We start from the raw sequence: 23,268 nt of genomic DNA on the forward strand, positions 1-23,268 counted from the left end.
ATAACTCAGAGAGAAGAGAGAGATTTAGACCAAACATTAGGTTTTATACACCCATATTTTGACCAATGGGCGAGTGCCAAACTAGCCATACAATGATACGTATCTACTTGTCCATGTTACATTCTAAGCTTTTATCACAAAGAATTAAAATCGATTTACATCGGGTACAGAAAACCACTTGACACACTTAACTACGTCACATGTCGATTTGTAACTAAGATTGAATAAGGATTAAACTAGGAACAATACATTTGAAATTTTGTTTAGAATTTGACTGGGAACACAAAAATTGCTTAACAAATGCCAATTATAGAACTTGTTTAATTTGATTATATCTAAACGCCACACCCTAATGGCGGACCCATTAAATAAACATAGCATGTTATAGCGTGTATGCTGAATGAAACAAGATCAAAAATGACAAACGGCATAAAAGACTGCGGCAGCACCTTATCGGTATTCTATTTGAATAAGGTAAGTCAATCTGAGCTTTGGCTCTTCTTTTTTCCAAATAAAAATCATTAATCACGCGTATGCCTCCTACGACGCCAAAGAGACCCTCATAAAAGCTAAGCTTCTACCAATAACCAATTTCGCGGCCCAAACCTACCCCGCCTCACGATGTAAAATAAAAATAGTCAACGACCAAATAATAAGATATGTTGTTGGCAACAACACTCATATAACGATTAACGAAATGCAGCAACCGAAGCTACATGGAGGACATAGAATCCCCAATTTCGAAATATACGCTGATCTTATGTATGTAAGAGCAATAAAGAATTACTGCCGCGCAAGGATATTTAACGAACCTCTCTCTACACATGACTGCTATGTAGAATTTCCAAATTGGCCTTGCGATGTCAGACATTCTGGGTGTAATAAGATTAAACAATCTGCTACACGCGCAAAAACGTTCTCCCTTTTATGAAAGCATAATAGAAATTATAAAGAAATACCACTTACAGCCAAACGAGTTGGCTGGTGGTAAAATAAGAAAAGCATATGACCGCATAATAGGAGAAAAGAAGTCAGTTAACAACAGCATGACTAATCAATGGAAAAGAGTCCACTCGCGTTCTTTGCCCAGCTATTTAAGAACCTTTAACTACCGGTGTGTTTGGAACATCTTACCCTGCTACGTAAACGTGGGAACCTACGCACCTAACACCAATACCAGTTGCCCTTTTTGCAAAATTGGTCCCAATGCACCAGGCCACTTTTTCTACAAATGTAATCACATCACGCATCAATGGCGCCAGGTGCAAAACTTTGTTAAAACTGTCTTAAATTGCGACTTATCCCCGTATCCAATAATTGACATAGGAAACCTGAGAATAAATGCAGACCTTAACGAAATACAGGACAAAACTCTAACGGAAATTATAGCAACAACTAGACACCAAATATGGAAATTTAGAAACAGCTGCTTGTATGAAAAAAAAAATTTTCCCCAGACATCTTGACTAAAAACATAAAAAGAGCATTAGACTATCGACTCAACCAAAACCCAGGCCCCACCCCTGCGCATACTTCCAGTTGACACACCTCGTGCAATTTGTTTTTGAGCATGTTTCGCAATATGTTATTTTTATTACAACTTTTTGTACGTATTATAATTCTCTGTCTCAACGCAAAAGTAGGCTTTCACATTTTTTATTGAGTTATCCAGTGTATTAAGTTTACATGTTTTTTTTTCAGCCAATTTTTTATTCAATGATGCAGTGATTTTCTTATTTAGAAATACTCTTTTCACCGTGTTTAAAATTTTCGTACTATCAAAGTGTGTATTATTTGCATTTGCGGTTCTTTTTGTTGTTTTTCTTGTTTGTATGATAAGCGCCATGCAATAAAAAATCAATTCTCGTATCTGGAATTCTCACACCAAATGCTTCAACTTTTTAACAACTTTTCTCCTTGTATTTTTCCAAAAAATCAGCCAGAAAGCCTTAACTTTGAACCAACACAAAACGTCAACTTTAGCCTGAACCTACACTCCGCACACGCCATAACAACAGCAAACCTTCACAAATTAAGGTCACGGAAGCACTGGACCGGAATCATTTATACTTTTTCTATAGTGACGTGTTGCGTGTTGCGTGTTGCGTGTTGCGTGTTGCGTGTTGCGTGTTGCGTGTTGCCGTTTTAAAACTGCTCAAAATGGTACTATAGGCCCTTAAGGAAAGGGTTATAGGCTAGCCTATATTATAGAGGCTCTGTTTTGAGACATCTCTCCGCATCAAGTTATGGCTGTGCTTCAGAACGAGGTATTTTCCAATAAATTAATTTCAAGTTAGCAGCAGTCGTGGATCAGGAGCAGCTCAACAGCATATATTCATCATGACTTCTGGCTGCAAGTTACGCTTAATATATGCCTGTTAACCTATATAACATGCTCAGTTACTCAAACTATCAACTTTAAGCCTACAAAGAAAGTAAGGATTTATAAAGAAGTAATAAGAATGCATTGACTTTCGCTGCATTAAGCGCTATACCGTAGTAATGATCTTGAGCATGGCATTAATAAGGACACTTGCTCTTGTTCAGTGCACCTAGTGAACAGTTAAATTTCTCAATGCTTCATAAAAAAAAAACAATATGAGATATTGCTTGCAATCGGATTTTGCACAAAGGCTAATTCGGTAGCCGAAGCTCAAGTCGGGTTATAGTTATGAAAAATTTTATCAGTAGTTTTAACTGAGCACATACTTTTCTCGTGACGTCAAAAATTGTAATCTCATGTGACGTCACCAATCGCTGTTGTTGTTTTTGCTGCTGTTTTTGAGTAGAACCCTGCAATTGTTAAGCTATGGTAATGAGGTTAGTAATTTAAAGAGGCAACGTCGTAATCAAAGAACGTTTGTTATTGTTATACAGCAGCCTGTTGTTTTTAGAAAAATCCTGTTACTGTTTACTGCTCAATATTTCACAGACTGCATGCTGTTAGTGAAACGAAAGGCTAGGCTAACGTAATGAACAGCAGACTGTGATTGCTCGAGTAGTTATCAGTTTTTGGTTGCTGCTCTGTTGTCGACAGGCTGCTATTGGCGACGTAATGAAAAACAGGCTGTGAGTGAAGCCTGTGAGGTGTGTTTTTCGGTGGAAAATGCGCGATCTCTAAAAAAAGAAGAGAAAAATTGGAACAGCCAGAATGAACGTTTCCTGGTTTTCTACTCACACTTCCCAGGTTGACGTACTGGTGTGCGCCGCTTAGCAGGAGTCTCCAAAAATCTCAAGGGTGCATTTGCCGTGCTTTCCGTCACTAGGCCTACCACGGTGCATTCGACTTGAGTTAAAGTGGTGTAAATTCGGTTTGTCCCACTACTGGAAAGTTTGCTTTCAGTGTGCCGGATAAATATGACGCTGCAATGTAATACTTATAAAGTAACATGGAATATAGGGCACAACGGCGATTCTTAGCCAGAAAAGTGGCGCAGAATTTAAATGAAACGGAAATATGCTCACATGATGATGATGGCTTTATAAGATAATGTCCAATGTTGAAACATTTAACACTACTTGTAACGCAAAGAAGCCTTAGGCCTATAGGCCTAGGCAACAAAGAAAAGAAAACATAGTAAAATGTTCATTAAAATATATATACGATACTATATTATTTAAATAAAATTTTGATATGTTTTTTATTCCAATCGTAAACACACAAAAGTTAACTAATTATGCCGATACAAAATAAGTCAAACACACAACTTCAACAGCAGTTACAACCAGGCCCGTAACTAGGCCTAGGTGAGGTCATGAGGGGGAGCAAAAATATTTTGTATTATTTTCTGTTTATTGTTGTTCTATTTACTATATTTATACAAAAATATTCTGTATATTTTATTATTCTACATTCTGTATAAAATTAGGACAGTGACAGATAAAATTTTATGGATGGCAAACTGAGCAAAATTTATTTAAAAGCAGCATGTAAACAATTTATTTTCTCAACACTTTTTAAACTATAGCCTATAGCTGAGGAATGAGGTGGACATATGATTCGATATTAATCAAGTCAGCAACTCGACTCCTTAATATGATTAATCAATTGGATTACAGTTCAATCGATTAACTTAAAGCCAATTTAAGAAAAAAGTTTTCAAACATTGAAAAGGGAATTTTATGACAAGAAGAAGGTTTATTACGTCACAGTCGTGGGAATAAAAAAAAATGTAGATTTTCTAGGAAGCAGCAAAGACATGAGAAAAATAGTTTATTAAGGATACTGTATAAACCTGCAAAGTATAGGCTACATGAATAGTTTTACAAATGTTGAAACCATACATAAAAATGAAGTTGTGCACTCATTCGATTGAATTGAAAGTGTAATTACTTGAGTAAAACGTTTTATAAGCAGCTGGCTTTTTTCGTCGGCCACATTCAAAAGGATACACAATTACACATCAGTAAAAATGTGGTCAAAATTTAATGAAGGAGTCCAAAGAAGAATATTTGGAATAATAACTTAACTGGGCATGTCGAGCCAACACAGTTACACAAACGTAGACAAAAGGTTAAAAAATGCAAACAAACAATAAAAAAAAACTGAAAAGTTATTTTTCAGTGATTCAGCTATTTTTATGATGTTGATATGTTTTTAAACCTAGTTATTAAAATTACTTTTTAGTTTAATTAATTGTCAATATGAAGTACTGTGACAAGATATTTTGCAGGTTGGTAAAATCATACTTTGATTCAAAGATTTATATTATGACTGAGACTGCTGAAATCATGAAGGTCAATCCTGACATTCAAAAAGAGAGAGATGCTGCTACTATAGATATGGAAGAACTTGCAGTAATTATCTATGGCAAAGAACAGCTTTCAAAGAAAAGGAAACTTGGTATGTGTTACTGGCACTACTGTATATTTTTATGCAACATCGGTTAGCGAATTTGGAAAAAACTACTTTAACAAATGGTTTTTGGTATTTTCTTCCTGTGGTAGCAGCAGTTGGTAAAAATACAAACTTATATTACTGACCGTCATTATCGAAGTAGGAAGATATGGATACAGAAAACAGCAGTTAGGCTAGTCTGTGAATTGAATAGCATGTGAATTCCAAAAATGACATATATGTATATAATAATTTTTCCAAACTAAATTTATTTTAAGTGGAATGAAAGTCATTTAAAACCTATTTTCTAAAACATGATAAAAATTGTTTTCAATTTTGTATCTCTTTTCATTAACAAGTTATTTCAAAAATGCGATGTGATGTCACAGTGGTTGTTGGTGTTCGAGCGTAGTTCAAGTGGATATCATATCAGTGGAAAATTGCAGTTGCAAGACTCATTTTGGCAAATTTAGTGGACATGTTGAGCAGTTTGATATATTTTTTCAGTATTTTTGATAATAAGAGGCTAAAAAATTATCATGTCAACTCATTTCTCTCACCAATGTTCAACGAATAACATTTTTTGCTTAAATTCAAGGTAAATCTCTATTATTCCCTGCAAATCACAAAAGCACTTCAAGATAACCTTAGCTGTTTAAGTGCACCATGGACTGGTAAATTTGCGTAGTTATTTGAAATTTTAAATGTGACCAATTTGAGCTTCCACTATACAAAGAAAGGGTATATAGAACTACAGTCAAACTAATTGCCAGGGCAAGTTTTTATTAACTTAAAAACTCCAAAAGGTTGACTTTAAAAAAGAATTGACTTCATTGACCCAACAAAAATTTAACTATATAATTTAATGCGTTTTGAGTATTTTTGTTAAAACAACAAACAAACAACTAAAAATCGGCCTACGCTAGCATCTGGGATGATACTTCACTGTACTTCAATTGTTTTCTCCTAACAAAGCTTGCTTCTACTTGGTTAAGTGTTTAGCCTACCTGCTGCAACTATTCAATTGCAGTCGTTAGTCGCACATAACTTTGTGTGATGGTTGCTCCAGAATTGTTTAGTACTTAGTGATTTGAAGTAGTTGTCTGTACTTGGCAAAGAGCGCAAAACAAATTTTTCCCACCATTATTTTGACTAACAGTGTTTAATCAAACAATTTTACTTCGTTATTGAAAAATATTGACAGTAACTTTGTTAACATTGGCCCTACAACCATGAAAGGCACCCGCAGACTTTTTTCTCGTAGGACCAAATAGGAACGAGAACTGACGATTGTGAGCCGGATATAGTATAGATATAGCCACTATATAGATATGTAGATATAGCCACTTACAAGATCCACCTCCAATCCAGGAGACCTGGATCCTATAAGCAGCGGATCTACTTTAGGTCTCCATATGACTCAAACAAGCTCAGTGTGGATGGTTGTTAATCATGTAATGTATCTGAACGTTGGAAATAACTCAAAAAACACAAAAATAACACATAAATCACCCAAAAAAAACACAAAGAAAGCATTTGATAAAATTTATGTATTCTAAAGAATCTTCTAGTCTCTTTAGATAGTCAACGCATGTTTTCAAAGCATACTCAGGCAAACTGCAGTGTCTATTACATCACAAAGGCTCACTTGTCAGAGCCGACAAGGTGAAAAGAGACGTTACTACAGCTGAGGGAAAGCATTTTCCAAGTTTTTTACTACATTTTAACATTTTACTACGTCGCCAGATGTTGGGAGGGGATCCACTTTGAAGCGAAGTATTTTGCACTATGTTAGTGTATAGAACTTCCATTCCACAGGATTTCGCTCCAATAAGCGGTTGGTTCCATTCCACAGGATTTCGCTCCAACTGCTGTACCTCTTTTGTTCAACAGGCTACCATACAATGTTTTTGTTGTACAGTGAAGAAGCCGAACATACTAACCTCAAGGGCCATAGCTCAGTGACCCCTGTCTTATACCCAAAAAAATTTACTTTCCTGAAAAAAATTGTCTTAGTAATTGTCTGAATTTTAAAAGGATTTTGAATATTCAGGGGAGAAATAATTCAAGACCTGTTTGCTCATTGTAAGCCACCTATACACACAGTTACCTTGGAATTATAACATAAAAACATTACTTGGAAACTGGATTTAAAGAGAGCAGCTAATTGTTAATTTTGTGAGCTTCGGTTTTTATGATATATTGGTTTTAAATGCATTAATCTACTTCATATTTATTGCAGAGGATGCGGTTTTCAATGATCCCGATTATAAATGTGTACCTTCAGCGTTTTTATCACGTGAGGAAGAGTATGAAGAAGGTTTAAGAAAATCTTCTCTTGCTGTTTTGAAGCAATCTAAGCTGTCTGATTTGATTGAGGATCATAAAGACATAATGGCTTATAACTCGTAAGTAATTCTGGTGATAGTAGAAATGTATTTGTTCACCAACGCAGACTGAATGGCTATTAAACATTTTTTGTACCTTACAAATTAATTAATTAACATTCAATTGTCTGTCTTTAGTATTTTCTGAACTTTGTTTGGAAGTGCATGAATTTACACAGCCTGGGCAATTAATACCACCTTAAATAATTAAAAAATCCGTTTGTTTCCAGGTATATAAAGCTTCATTGTTCACTGCCATGTAGATATATGAATAATGTAAGTCTGAAATCTTTGTGGATTAAAATATGGCCAAAACTGAGGCATTTTATGCAGCTGCAATAAACTGTATTGATATCTATGTCTAAGAACTCTTTTCTGCTTTTTGACAAATTTTTGTGTTTGCTAAACAATAACTTTGGAAAGAAGTTTAAATTTTGTGTTTCACTTATTTGTTTGATGGTAACGGCAGTAATGCTAAAAGGTTTACAGCTGAGCTGATTGTTGATAACAAAAAATACTTTCATAAAAAGCACAAATTTTTGTTAATGACACGAGTTATAAATAATTGTATAATTAAAGAAATAGACTAGTCAGACTAGCAAAAATAGAAGGTTGTATATAAATGCAATTTATGTGAATAGTTTTTGAATTACATACAAAACTATTCTGCGTAGTCTAGAATTTTTTTGCATTAAGTCAATGAAAAACTCTTTTTTTGACCTAACCTGACTAACCCTATGCTAAATATAATAACACTATGCATTATGCCGAGTATTAAGCAATATTCGACAGAGTAATGGAAATACGCAAATATTATGCTAAGTACAAACTTGGTCATGACTCAGCTCATCTCTATAGGGCATTGCAAATTTGTATGCTGATTTTATTACATGCATGTCACCATTATAAAATTATTGGCTTTATATAATTATGGATTTTAATTTTGCCAAATTCTTTTGCATTTATCTTTGCAAATTTATCATTAGAAATACAGCTACAAGTAAAATATTAGTATATTTGAAAAAACTAATAATTGCTTTTAAATGCTTAAAATTGTGTGCTTGTAAGTAGGGTTATACTGCCATGTTTCTTTGAAAATTATGCCCTACACCAGTGGTTCCCAACCGCCACGTAATTTTTTGCCTCTCCGTAAAGTATCTTACTTTCTGCCACGCTAGTTTTAATATGGAATTATAAGCATTGCAAAAGCTGTTACTCCCTGTCAAACTCACTTCGCAGCAGTAAAACTGGTGTATCTCGCTTTCGTTGATATCGCAAAATTGTTTTATAATAAAGGCTAATCTTCCGATGACCTAGAATATTTTAGATTTTGTGCTGTTTATGATTGTTTCATCTTAAACTGCATCTAGATTTATAAAAGTTTTGCAATACAAATTTCCCACTAACATTGATTTTGTATGTAAATGGATTGACATTTTCTTGTTTGAGTTGAAAACTGAGATTGATTGCCACTTTGCTCTAATTTTTTGACTTAAATACATAGCTAAGCCAAAATTTTGCATTATTTTGCGCAATGACAATTTTGGTTAACAAAAAGATTAGAAATATCTGTTCCATTCACATTCACTTTTGTTGCCGGTCTATGAACATTTTTTAAAATCTTTACCCTGAAACCCCTGAATAGAAAGGTTGGGAAAGGTTGTTTCATCAAAACAACGGTATTATAGTCATAGCGGGTTAATAGTTTGCAATATATTTACGCTAGCAAATGTTTAGAGAACTGACTAAGTCGAGCAAAATATTCTGCTCATAAAAACGGTGGCAATTTAGGCGAATAGATGAGTTTGACAAAGACACTTTGATCTCAGCTGTGGCTCGTGGCTAAGTGATCCTAATGTGAGTTCTACTGTATATACAATAGAACCATGCCATTTTGGAAATGAATAAATTCTCGAAAATCCTACTGCTTTTATAGCCTTTCTTAGGCAAAACCTTAACGCTAATGACATGTCATCCATCTCAGTAATTTTAAGAGAAACATAATGTTCAATTACATATTTTTATATAGCTGAGATAGGTATAGGTAAATATTTGTAACTGGTGGGCTTAAGTGTGTAATCTTTTCCTTTGACTAATTTTTTCTAACTAGTAAAGCATTCTCTATTATCAACTTCATTACCATTTATATTTCATGGTTGCAGAAATGTTTCGTCCATTAACGTTTTATTTGACTTGAACTATGGAATGTTTGCAACAACTGTATTAGGCCAAGGTACAACTGAACAACAGGCTAAGTGGCTCATTCCATCTTTATCTCATGAAATAATTGGCACATATGCTCAAACAGAAATGGGACACGGTAGGGTTAATATAGAAAATTTTGGGTGGCAGTGAAAAAATTTATGAAAATTTACTTATTGTAGGATATTACGATTATGTAATAACTAATAACTAATAACAGTTCTCAATGTGGGAATTTGTTGTGTCCTGTCACTTTGCCTAACGTGTTTCAAATCATCTTTCTATTTGAAAGGAATAAAACGCTTAGGATGGTGCTTATGTTAAAGGAAAATAATTTAGTTTTCGGTAAACTTGCAAGGCACTGACTAAAATTTGTTATCGGGGAGTTGTTGTTTGGTTTAACCGATGTCCGGTGGCCAATTTTACAACAAAGAAAAGTATTTTGAAAAATCTGCACTGTTAATAATAAATAATTTGTTTAAGCATGGTTAATCTCACATACTTAGATAACATCACTGCGATCTCTTCAAACTTCTTAGCAGTCGCCAAAGCCAAATCTTAATATAACCTGTGTACCACATTCATTGTGCTGGGAGTGCTGATAAGTATGTTAATCAGAAGGTATTTACAAAAGTTACATTCGCTTCGTCTGGTCTCTTTAATTGGAAAGACAATGTTTTTTTTTTACTTTGAAATTGTATGCAGCTGGTCATAAACTTTAACACTAATCTAATTAAAGATTCACAATGGTTTCCAAGCACTTCTATTAACCAATCTACTTAGCACTCCACAGTTTTACTTTGAAAATATTGCTCAAGGAAGTGTGGTTTGGCACAGTACATACATGTGTTGGATATTTGTATGTTGCTTTTAGTACGATAGTTCTTTAGCATTTGGTGTGACTTCTAATCAATGGGTGCTTTTTCTCAAATAAATACTGTAGTGGTGAAAGTCCAAAATCAAATTGACCTTGAATCAAGCCGTAGTTGGCAGTACTAAATATACTGGTGAATGTGAATGGATGTTTAATAATATGTAGTAGTTAAGCAGTTACTACCAAAAATTGTATCGCAAATTTTGCCTCCTATAAATTATGATGAATTATGACGTCACAATATAAAAGCAATATGATTGAGGTTTGAATTAGGTATGGTAGCAGTGGTAGGCTAGTTACAGCGTTTTGGCTTGAATACGTCTCCATTGGTATTTGATTCGTAGCAGGTAATTTTTATTTTCAGCATAGAAATGTCACAGATAACAGTATTTGAACTGGAAAAGCATTCCTGTTTTTACCACAATTACCAGACTGGGTCTAGGCTAAAGCCATCACTGTCTGGACTTCGCTATACTGTGGGTTAGCATATACATTGACTATTATGCATATACCAACAGTAAGCCAGTTCAGGCTTATTTAACACAAAATGTTCCTGTTATAGACTTAAGTATGCTTTAATTATACATATTACTATTTACTTGTCGGCAACACGAAACATTCTATATATACTTGATTCAAATACCTGAGTCATCCCTATTGTACCTTTCACTGTCACCCAATTTTGTTTGTTTAGTTAAGGTTTTTTAGATCAATACCAGTATATCAATAAATTAAGTATATCAATTGCAATGAAATTAAACTTATTACATTTAAAATTAGTTGTATGCTTGAATAAATCATTGTAACCTGAATAAGTTTTGCCACCACTTGTGCGGTAAGAGTATAAATGAACATTTCTTTTTTTCGCAAAATGCGTCTGCACCAGTGGAATGTTTAAAGTTTACTTTCAGAAGTAAAATGTAGAAAATGAAAATTGAATAAAACATTAATACGCAAGAAAATGGTAGTTCATTACAAAAAACCTTGAAATAGATCTTTTTCACACTACCGGTAAGCAGCTCGTTCATAAGCAACGCAAAAATACAAATTATTTTAAGGGAGCCGCTGAACGCTTTTTACTGAAAAAGGGTGCTGAAAAACAAAAAAGATTGGAAACCACTGATTTAATATATCAAACTACAAAATCATTCATATTATTTCCAAAAACGTGTTGATTTTGCTCCTAAGCATAAATTCACGTATTCAAAACATATTACATTATTACATACATATTTCGTTATTAATTCATACATGTATTCTGAATGTGCACATAGAAATTTGATCAAGTTAATTGACACTTCTGTTTTGTATCAGGCTTTAATTGAATGTTTAATTGTATTGTTAATTTTAAAACATAGTAGTTATTTTTTGCATAAATTACTCAGCTAGGAGTTGCTCGGCTGTTTCAGTACATGAAATTCACTAAAAGCAAACCTGGTATGAAATACCAGATTCTCCAAAGGTTCAAGTGCAGTATGACAAGCATGTCATAACCTTGGAAGTGCATATGAGTTTAAGGGTAACTTATTTGAAATAAGCTGTCTCTATATCATCAACAAAATATTGTACGTTCGAAAGCTATTTTTCACATTCTTATTTTGTTACTTACAGTGAAATGGTCGTTTTCTTTGAAATAATTACGTTGGCCTCAGCTCATGTGTCCAAACATAATTTTAAACTTTAAGAGTTTATAGCGTTGGTGCACCAGGTAAATGCGTATGAGGCAGGGCATTTTATAAGTGTAGTGTGTGATATATAGGGCAAGTATTATTGGAATATCGGGAGAATCAATGGGTAACGGCATCCGTTCAAAATAACAGAAAAACTCGTCTGGCAGCAGCTCCAACATGACCACAAATAGTTGCAGTCTTGTTATTCATAAAGAAAGATTTATGTAAACAATCGTCACAGTCCCTTTTCAAACTGTGATATTGGTTTTGTTTTAACTATAGTGATTAGTTAAATTTATAACGCAAACTTTTGTCCATCAAACGTCCATTGGCAAAAAAATCGTCATGCTATGTTACGATTAAGTCGTAACAATTTGTTAGTGACAAATCAATAGCACCAATGTGCATTCTTGCTTATTTCTTACATAATTACATAGACTTTACTATTTGCAAACTTATTTGGTGTCAATCTATACATAACTTACACCTGTACATTTTATGTGTGTAGTTGATCTGCAGTAATTAGGTTTATTAAGATTGCAGAGCAGGTATCTTTGATTTGTTGGTGCTGCCTGCCATTATATGCGAAACGTCACATGCGGGCTTAGGTGCCACTGAAGTTTGACACCCCTGACTTAAAGTCCCTGCATAGGCACCTATTATTTTGCTTGTAAACAACTTAAATTGCTTAATACTCATTTACTCAAATGAGCTTGAAACGTACAATATTTTCACTTATAGTGGCCACCATGACAGCTATTATTGCTGTAGCCACTTTACCAAGTTCAGTTACCTCATTTTTATGCAAACTCAAATATAATTTAATGGGTACTTTCAGCTTTGAGTTAACGAGCTTTTATTGTATCTTTTAAAATAAATCTTTTTGTGTGTCAAGAACAATTGCATTTCACCGATACATCGCATTTTAAATTTATGTAAAGGAAAAATACTGTAACTGTAGTAAGTAACTATTGTAAGGTATTTTGTGCAACCTAGGGTGTACAGATTACTTTCGTGTCAGAAAAAATGTCCTTTGTCTTTTTTTAAATATCAGTTGTTTGATTAGTGACCTGCTCTCATGTTTGGCATTTATGATGATACTTGTATTTGAACAGTGTCCTGGCATCTTTTGGATACCCATCATTTGGCTTACATCAAACCATGTTTATTCCAACATTAGAAAGGCAGTGTACTTCGGAGCAGAGAGAAAAATTTCTGCCTTTGTGCTATGATTATCGCATAATAGGAACATATGCTCAAACTGAGCTTGGCCATGGTATGAAAAAGATAGGACATTTATACAATTAGTTTGATGTATGAACTGAATACAACTGATGCATGATACTTCTCAATTTCATGTCAATCAAATTGTTTCAGCTCCAATTTTTAGATAATGTTAATTGCTGTTTTCTTTAGTAACAATGTATGTTCTTCCTAAAAATTTGCTTCGTAAAACCTTCGGTTTTGGCAAAGCTTGTTTGGTAAACTACACAGAGCCAAACATATTTTCAACCATAACCATTTTACAATCGCTGATCATTTAACCTGCTGCTGAAATATTGTAAGCTTTTTGCAAAACTCTTATAGTACAAAGGTCAGTAGGACAAGGTTATTTCAATAGTTAAATATTTGTTTAAGTAATGCGCAAAATGTACCTGGCACTAGCGGCTAACCCAATGGCGCAGAGTGGTATTAGAATATTGCTACTACCATTTTTACAATATATATCGCAGCTATCATTTTTTAAATTCTTTTCTTACTGGTCATCTTGCGCTTCTTTTTTTCAAGTCAATGAACCTTGATTATCAATACATAATGTCATAATGTAAAAATCATTTTGCGTAGCTTAAGCAGCTATAGTGGTGGCATGCATTGTTTTTTGTATTACTAACTTAATGCCCATGTTTGCTTTGCAGAAGCTCTGGTTACTTAAAAGTTAAACTACTTTCCAGGTACTTTTTTGAGAGGTTTGGAAACTACTGCACACTATGATCCAAACACGCAGGAGTTTATTCTAAACTCACCAACCATTTCATCTATTAAGTGGTGGCCAGGAGCATGTGAGTTTTCTACAGGCTAATAAGCAAAGATGTCGTACTTTTTATTTAATCAAAATCTTCGAATATTTGGTTTATCTTTTGATTTCTTGAGAGATTTCCTCGAATAGAACTGTAATCTATTTAAGGTAGATTTTAATATCATGTACCAGTCAACTAAATACATACTAAACGAACGAGATAGTAGAAGGTAATTTTCATAAAATTGGATGTGTTTTTCACATTTTTTTTCTTATTTTATAAATGCGCTGCAACCTTTTTGCTAAAAGAACACAGGAAGTGTTTGATGGTGTACCAGTGTCTGATAAAATAGTTGAGAAAACTGTATGTCAATCACGCTTTGCCTGAGGTCAACCTTTATGTTCATGGGAGAGATTAAAAATAGTCTGGGAGACATTGCACTAAAAAGAATAGGAAACCATCCAGACTAAACAGTTGGTTGTTATTTTCAATGATCCATTTTAAGCAAAGTTTGCTGCATATACATAGTTATTTAGGAAAAAACAAACTAATTAAATAAATTTTTTTAAACCTTGTGGCAAGTCGAAAATCTTTGATGCGCATCACAAGTTATTAGTCTCAAAGTGAAGAGTTGTTTATTGATTTTTATGGTTATGCGTAGGGCATTACAGGATATGACATACGGCATACCTTCACAAAAAGTTTGTTAAGTTTCCAAAAGTTGCATCTGTTCATGTGTTTACCTTTTTTGTCTTTGATATACGCCACATACATTGAAAAATATGTCAATTTATTTATATAAGTGACTACAACTTGGCATGCGAGTAATAGTTGATTTCATTGCAGTATATGTCTGTATTTTTTGTTTAGTGGGAAAGACTTCTACTCATGCTGTTGTGTTAGCTCAGCTGTACACTCTGGGGAAATGCCATGGAATTCATCCATTTGTGGTGCAGCTTAGAAGTTTAGATGATCACAAACCACTTCGAGGTTAAATGCAGGATATCTTCTTCTAAATACTGTACAGTAAAATACACTTTTCAAACATGCGTTTAAAACACTTAGTTTGAAAACAATATTTTAGGTATTACTGTTGGTGACATTGGCCCAAAAATGGGTTTTGGTCCTAACGATAATGGTTATCTGAAGTTACACAAGCACAGAATACCAAGAACCAACATGCTTATGAAATATTCACAGGTATTTCTTCAACCTGGTGACAATTATACTTAACAGCATATTCAAAAAGCTAATTATCTATTTTATTCTGTATTTGGGTTCATAGGTTTCTCCTGATGGCACTTACACCAAGCCTCCCAGAAGTACATTGACATATGGTACAATGACATTTGTTCGTGTTTTGATTGTACATGGCTCTGCAATTGCTCTTGCTAAAGCATCAACCATAGCAATTCGATATAGTGCTGTACGTCGACAAAGTGAGCTTAGACCAGGGTAAGCATTACTATCAGCATACTTGCTTTTTTGAAGATAATTAAATTTGTCCATGGTTTGCAAAAAAAATTTATAATTTTAATCATCAAAGGACTTTATTGCAAACCTTTTGCCAAGACTATCAAACTGTCTTTTGTTTACATTCAACTAGGAGTACATTGAATCATGTTTTAGTTTGTTTGAAAGCTAATTCCTGGAACAAAAATTTGTATTCATTTTAAAAGTGAACGAAACAATGCTTATAAATCACGGCTTATGTAATTATGGATTAATTGAAAAGCTGAGCTAATGCTTAGCTCTAACTTGCACCGAAAAGTTATGCAAATGACAAACTTAGATTTCCTATTACATGCAACAACTGTCATATCTACTGTTGTTATGGTTTTACTGCGATGAAATAAATTTATGCAAGTTTTAAAAGTATTTTATATATTCGGTTTATATTCCAAAAACTCCGAAATTCCGAAAAAATATTCCGAAAACTGAATGTGGGTATTTTTTCTCGATTAGGCAGAATTATTCGACAGACTGAAATTTCGGTGCACCTCTACATTTAACCCATGTTTGACTGTAAAGCTTGATTTTAAAAGTCTATAGAATCGGTGGCATATCAGCAGCAGACAACTTGTTACAGGCCAGTTAGCTGAATTTTTAGCCTGTTGTCTGCTGATGAAATATCCCACCACGCTTTTTTATGTAATAAAAATAAATAGACTAGATCAGTGGTTTACAAAGTGTCGTGACGCAATGGTCCGCGAGATATAGTTTAATTTCCTATAAATAGCTTATTTAGTAACAGTTTTGAAGTTGGATATTCCAGAAAGAAATTTTTGCAGCTAGTTCATAAGTAGGAAAAGGTTGTGAACCACTGGGCTAAATGATAACTGATGTTCCATGCATAAATTACAAAGGTAGTGGTTTATGTTGTAGCTGCTGCTTATTTAGCAACGGATTAATATGTCACGCCTCGAATTTTTAATGTCGCACTTGTTCTTTACGTCTGCAGAAGATTATGATGTTAAAGGATTGATCTTATTTGTTTTTCAGTGAACCAGAACCCCAGATTCTCAGCTATCCGACTCAACAACATAAGCTTTTCCCACTATTGGCAACAGCTTATGCTTTCCATTTTGTTCAGCTTGCAATGATGAAGATTTACACTGATGTTAATGATCAAATTAACAATAGCAATTTCTCTCGCATTCAAGAAGTATTCTTTTTGTTTTTATCTTAATACATTGATCTGTGCCCATGTGGATGTGTATATGCACAGCAGATGTATAAATATCGATGTATAGCAAATGTAGTCATCAATATTTTTTCTTCAGCTTCATGCACTTTCTTCTGGGCTCAAAGCATTCACATCTTGGGTGACAAATGCCGGGCTTGAAGTATGCCGAATGTCATGTGGAGGTCATGGGTATTCTCAGGCGAGTGGATTTCCCCGTCTTTATGCTGATTTTACACCTTCCTGCACATATGAGGGGGAAAATACTGTGCTAATGTTGCAATCTGCACGGTTTGTATTAAACACTCTTTATGAATACTGATTATGATAGAAGTTTAGAATTGATTGACTAATTGTAATTTGAAAGCTGACATTGTTCTTCCAACAATAACTTGTACTTGTTATGAAAACTGCACATAGGCATAAAACTGTTGAGTTTTGTGTTTATTTAACTGTATAAAGGGATCTTTTACATTTTCTTCAGATACCTGGTGAAATGTGTTCGTGATGCACGTTCTGGCAAGACGTTACCTGGGACTGTGTCTTACTTGTCGGAAGATGTCAGTGCTGTACATAGTGGTGGCAGTTCCGGTCGTGACCTCTCAAATCTGGACTTCCTCATCTCACTGTATAAGCAAAGGGCTAGCAAGTATTTCAATTTTTATGTTTATTCAATGACTTTGTTCTTTACCTTCATAACCTCAGTTATCCATCATCTCAATACTTTTTTTACAGCCAAGTCCACTTTGCTTCGGATAAAGTAGACAGAGGCATTTCGGCTGGAATGGATTTGGTTGGAGCCCTTAACTCTGCTTCTGTGCATCTTGTTAGTGCTGCAAAGGTAAACAAGTAAACACGTTCATTTCAGTGCAAGTTTGTGCGTTATAGTTAAATGTAACCATGTTAACGTAATTATTTGATTTTTGATTTGCATACAGGCACACAGTCATTATTTCATAGCGAAGACGTTTGTGGAGAGCTTAAAGTTGCTTAAAGCAAGTAGTGAATTACAAAATGTCCTTCATCAACTTGCTTCAGTTTATGTGTTTGAGGGAATCGCTCAGTCAAGTGGTGACTTTATAGAGGTGAGGTGCTATATTTAGAACATTGGCATTCATTTCAGGGATTTTATCCTTGCTGTTGTAGCAGTCCTTGCAGCTGAATTGCAGTAAAGTAAAATTTGGGTTTTTACTTCAATTTTACTTGTTTGTACAACTACTTATTGGCTATACTTCAATAAAAGATATATAATAGATGAGTTATAACGTGCCTTCAAAATTAAACTCCATAAAGTGGCAGAAATTGTACATAAAACTATGGAATTACATCATTTCGAGGTGCTTGAAGTGTTTTTTCAAGCTTAACAAGTTCTGCGCCCAGTGCATTTTGGGCTCTGTAGCCAATTACGTGAATGTTATACAAGGTTTTTTTTAATTTTTGCCAATAAAAAATTTAAGTTGCCCTGCCTAAAATTCATGCTACGCCCGCAACATTAGGCTATATTAAATCGTTGGTAACAGCGCTTGAGGTCTTTCCATTTAGGATGAGGATAAACTTTTCTATGTTGTGCTATAGCGATGTTGGTCATCTTTAATAAACCAAAAAAAGTTTTACTACTCTACCCTGGCAAAACGGCACTTCCCTATATTTTTGGTTTTTGAACCTGAACATTTACGTCTAAATTTTCAGGATTATATTCTGAGTGGCAGTGAAGCGAAAACAATCCGACAACTAGCGGTGGATCTCCTTCCACTAATACGTGTCAATGCTGTTTCTCTGGTGGATGCTTTCTCTTTCAGGTGTGTTCTGTTTACAGGATATTTTTCTATTAATACAGCTTCAAATAATGGGCTTGATTAATATTTGGGTTAAGTCACTCCGACATACCATAGCCAGCCAAATAACTTGTTTTGTGAGAAAAAAACTAAAATACCAGGTTTGGTTCAATGAATCACTTATTTGTAAATATCAGAAGCAGTTATTAACTTATCTTGTTTTTTGTTTATGAATAACCTTTATTTCCATGCTTGGAATTAAATCGTTGTTTTAAACGTTCAGGGATGAAGTGCTTCAGAGTGTGCTTGGAAGATATGATGGCAATGTCTACGAAAATCTCTTTAAGTGGGCCCAGAACTCTCCCCTCAACAAAACTGACGTGAGTAGTAGAAGCAGCATTTTTGTCAAACATTTAACGTACGGTGTGCTTTTTTAGCGGAGCACAACGCCACTATGCTAAATGCGAATATACTCTAAAAAGATTACCGCCAAAAGACAAAGGCAGTCAACAAAATATCATTTTAAAGAGGTTTACACTCGTTGTTTACCTTTATTGTCCTTCCACGTGATAACCCTCTCTGTAGTGGTAGACTGTAGTAAAAAGCATCATTTTTTACAACGATTGGTCATAAATTTCCTAAAAAATATGAAATGTAGATAAGTAATCTGTTTTTCAATTTTATCTGGGTTTCTCAATAGCAACAGCCGACGAGTCCAGAAATAACCTTGCAATGTTAAATTGAGGACTTGTATACCAGCTACCTGCTACCTATTTAAATTGCTACTGCAATGCACTCTGCACTTTCTGATCCATCATTCTACTAGCTCCATATCAGTATACTCTTTCATAAAACATCACTCACTGGTTCGATTCGCATATCCTCTCCCAATGATATATTTGAACAGTGCTCATTCACCGTTACGCCAGCCATCTACCGAACCATTTTCATTTCCGTCTTATCAAAACATGTCATCTGCTCAACGTTGGTTGCTCAAGTGTCATCCCCAAATAATATTGCGCTTCTTATGTAGGTTGCATAGTGTACAGTACACGTTACCTATAAGTTTCAAGAACACTTAATTCCGAGTAAGTGACGAATCCAGACAACTCTCCAAACTTGGCCCAAGCACACCGCACTCTTATAACAAAAGCTGGTTACACCCCACCACCACTATTCAGCATATCACCAAGGACAAGGCAACAAAGTTATTTACAAACAATTCTCTATAGAGCAGTGGTTCCCAAACTTTTTCAGCTTGTGGCACACTAAAAAAATTATAAAACTCTCGCGGCACACTTACAAGAGAAAAAAAGTTGCTTTAAAAAACTTTATTTTCACGTGTTAATCAGTGAATGCGATGGATGTGCTTGTTTATACGAACATTTTCGACTAAAACAAGGTTGCATTGTTGACAAACATACACGGCTACACGCGTTTCGTCGTCAACTCCAAGCAGTCTCTCTTGTTTACAGCTTTTAATTTCAGTCAAAGCAGAAAAGCCATGTTCACATAGCCATGAAGATGCAAATGGCAATATAATTTTGATTGCTTTTGCACCGATCATGGAATAGGATTTGGAAGCAGACAGCCAAAACTCATCCAAGTTTTTTTTGTAGAAACAGCGCTTGAAAAAACAGGTCGTTTCGTAAATCAATGAGCTGTTCTTCTTCTTCTGCAGAAAGATTGCTTGATTCATTGCTTGATGAAGCGAATAAAAGCCAGCAGATGAGATTTCCCAGTTCTTTCAGTAGATTCGTCAACTTGTAAAGACCATAGTACAGACAGCTCGTTGTCTGTAGCAACAAAGTGTTCGCGAACTTGATCCTTTAAATCTGAGGATAGCTCTTCTATCCTTCGTGAAATTGTGTTATCTGACAACAGAATTCCTTCAACTTTTTCGGCCGCAGCAGTACCAAGCATTTCTTCAACAACAATGGCTAATGCTAGTCCAATTACTGATTCTGCATCCGTGTGTGCTTTTTTACGTTTCGCCAACAAGTGAGCCACTTGGTAACTTGCAATCAATCCTTTTTCCGGCAGCTTGAGGTAGCTATTCATAACCTTTGCCTGCTTGTTTGTTTGGGACTTCAGGTTCACAAAATATGCATTTGGTTTATTCTTCAATGTTGGATGATTTTTCTCCAAATGTCTCCTAAGCTTATTGGGAACAAGCGACTCATTAGATAAGGCTTTATTGCAGATATTGCAGAAAGGGAGTTGGTTATCTTCGGGTACTAAAGCAATAAATCTGTACTGAACGCATTCTTCTTTATATTTACGCCTAGGCTTTTGCTGTGCTGTCTCTTTCTGTTTGGATGTACTAGCTTTATCAAAATACTTTTCCATAATTAGCTTGATATTTAGGATTATATAAACTGAGATCTGAATAAATAAAACCCTTAAAATAGTTAAACATTCTTTACAGTTTGGGAACCACAGTATTAGAATAGCCGTAAGCAAGGCGTAAGCACAGAACTAAATAAAAAAATCAAATCAAATCTTCATTATACTCGCTTTATACCCGTGCGGGTGTAATGAGTGGTCCGCGGGGCTCATTGCCGCATCTTTGCGTTTCATGAAACCTGCCGATAGGCTAGGCCAGGTTAGGCTAATACTAGACTAGAAAATGAGACAAAGACGTTTTACCGGTGAGCTGCTTATTAAGCTAGGCTACCACTGGCATATGCATTGGTAGCCTAGCCTGCTCTTTGCTAGCAACTCACCGATAGAACGTCTTTGCCTCATTTTTGCTATGCAACCCGGTGAACAAACCTTTCACATTTTCAGACATTTAGAGACATTTAGACATTTAATTCTAGACATTTCATTTAGACATTTAATTCTAACATAGCAGCCCAATCTATCGGCAATGCCATATTTGGTTTCATCGTCACAATATGTGCTTTTTTTATCAGCTATTGAAGCAGTTAGTGCGCTTTTAAGTCGCATTGGATTGTCTGCATGCCTTATTTTAAATATTTATACAGTTCTTTTCCAAAATTCCAAAAAGATTCGCGGCACACCTGAGAATCTGTGGCGACACACAGTATGGGAATCACTGCTATAGACTCTATACAATCGCCTTTATCAACAACCATTCCTTTATCCGTCATCCGTTTTTCCACATCCTCTATTACACCTTCTAAAAACAAACGCATCTTTCACTACGCACAGTAGTTGTTTGTGAGCAGCAAAGCTGATTTGTAGAATCTTTTTTGCGTGAACGAACGTACTAACATCTTCCTCACCTTATGATCGTATCTTATGCCGGTAACTCTGGGTCTTCCATGCTTTTTCAAGCCCCAAAAACTTACAAAACATTTTTAATGTGACAACTACTTGACGGATGGCAATCCGTCTTGCCGACTTTCAGTTTTTCCGGTATTTTTCTTTCTCTTCTTGCAATGCAACAATTTTTGACCCCTCAACATTAACTGGTCCACACCTACGACCATACCTTCTATTTTAATGGTCAGAAATCCATGAGGACAATTAGACTGACCGTCAAAAAACATCTTCCATTTTTCCAAAATTAAACTGAATATTGAAGCCATTGTGACCAATGAAGCGCTTTCCGCTTCGAATGATTAATAAAATAGCCAAAATATTTTCGAACATATCTTTAGCAGACATTTCGTTTCAAAATAGAAACATTCCCAATCACTTTCGTTTGTACTATGCAAATTTATTCTGGGAGGACACGTTGTCGCCTGTTTGTGCTGATCTCGGAATTCATATAAAAATTAATCTAAAAAAGGTCTTTGAGCGTCTGCTTTGGTATTTTGTCATCTTGCGATAATAGCGTCAGCTAACGTGTAGTATTTGAACCAGCGTGAATCTAGTTTCCTGGTTACTTATTCAAAACTTCAATTTAGTTACCTGCCATGTGTTTTTTAACTTTAATTGCTTACAGATAAAGTTGATAAATATTTTTATATGAAGATATTTAATTTTGAACAGGTAACTACCTCACATTGTAGCCCGTGACCAGCTACACGTTGGTAGTATTCGACTAATCACTAAAATATGAATGTTTTTAGGTTCATCCATCCTATCATAAATACCTTGGGCCACTTCTAAAGAGAAACCAGTCGAAGCTTTGAGGACTGATCTGTGTATTTAAAAGGAAAATAGCCCTTAATTACCAGAAATTAATTAGCGTTTCTATCATAAGTGATCATACGTCATTTACTATGCAATTTAAGTATTCGTATAGAATAGGTTACAGTACAATACGTACAGTAATACTGAATATTGTGTCGATTCCAATAGCTCATGGTTAAACTCAATTGCACGTGGTTAAACTCAACTCAGAGCGAAGCTTAATAAGCTCGGTACGGTAGGCCTGATCATTTAAACCTGGTGACGCAAATCGATGTACATTTAATAATTTTTAAGCCTTCATTATACGATAACCGCAATGTGTCAGGTGTAAAAGCAGCGTAACTTCCCAACATCGTGCAATCAAGCCCTTGGAAACAGACTCAAATTTTCGTAGCAGAATTAACCTATTATTATTGTTAATAAATAATGTAGATAGCAATTTTGTTTGCGATGTATGTTTTTGAGTTCGAATAGCAATGCATTGGTTGAAATGTAATCAGTGTTGCAATTGTTATCACTTCACTGTACTTGTGTAATTGTAGCTCTTATGTGATGATTAATTCAGTACAAGATTATATGTGATGTGTGTTCTCACGTAGCAGGTGCTATTTATTAGTTCTGGTCTTGATTTTCTGCATTCATTTCATCATAGATTTGTACAAAATATGAAAATAACCGTCCCGCTCATCATGAATGTACCAGTCAAGAATTTTTT

General features: G+C 34.8%; 1 protein-coding gene across 3 annotated transcripts; it reads left to right on the forward strand.

The window, feature by feature from the left end:
• The first annotated feature begins 4,460 nt into the window (after nt 1–4,460).
• LOC143471048 (peroxisomal acyl-coenzyme A oxidase 1-like) lies at nt 4,461–23,240 on the forward strand. 3 transcript variants are annotated; one of them, XM_076969381.1, is made up of 16 exons: nt 4,461–4,513; nt 4,674–4,843; nt 7,080–7,245; nt 9,387–9,544; nt 13,923–14,030; nt 14,859–14,978; nt 15,073–15,188; nt 15,274–15,443; nt 16,491–16,653; nt 16,772–16,962; nt 17,156–17,320; nt 17,407–17,512; nt 17,610–17,756; nt 18,361–18,470; nt 18,730–18,826; nt 22,490–23,240. In XM_076969381.1, the coding sequence occupies exons 1-16, from the start codon at nt 4,476–4,478 to the stop codon at nt 22,550–22,552; spliced, it is 2,088 nt and encodes a 695-aa protein (XP_076825496.1). In that variant the 5' UTR covers nt 4,461–4,475; the 3' UTR covers nt 22,553–23,240. The 3 variants fall into 3 exon arrangements, with proteins under 3 accessions (XP_076825496.1, XP_076825495.1, XP_076825497.1); XM_076969380.1 differs by lacking the exon at nt 9,387–9,544 and adding an exon at nt 13,086–13,246; XM_076969382.1 differs by lacking the exons at nt 4,461–4,513; nt 4,674–4,843; nt 7,080–7,245 and adding an exon at nt 13,086–13,246 and having other exon boundaries at nt 9,403–9,544.
• Nucleotides 23,241–23,268: the final 28 nt, after the last annotated feature.

This window comes from Clavelina lepadiformis, chromosome 9, assembly GCF_947623445.1.
Source record: "Clavelina lepadiformis chromosome 9, kaClaLepa1.1, whole genome shotgun sequence".
Lineage (NCBI taxonomy): Eukaryota > Metazoa > Chordata > Ascidiacea > Aplousobranchia > Clavelinidae > Clavelina > Clavelina lepadiformis.

What these genes read in the sequence shown, in the direction of transcription:
- LOC143471048 (XM_076969380.1), top strand. Translation starts at nt 4,476, where the DNA reads ATGTCGAGCCAACACAGTTACACAAACGTAGACAAAAG. An exon ending in TGATCACAAACCACTTCGAG is followed by an intron (nt 14,979 to 15,072) that starts GTTAAATGCAGG and finishes ACAATATTTTAG; the next exon opens with GTATTACTGTTGGTGACATT. An exon ending in CAAGTGGTGACTTTATAGAG is followed by an intron (nt 17,757 to 18,360) that starts GTGAGGTGCTAT and finishes CTAAATTTTCAG; the next exon opens with GATTATATTCTGAGTGGCAG.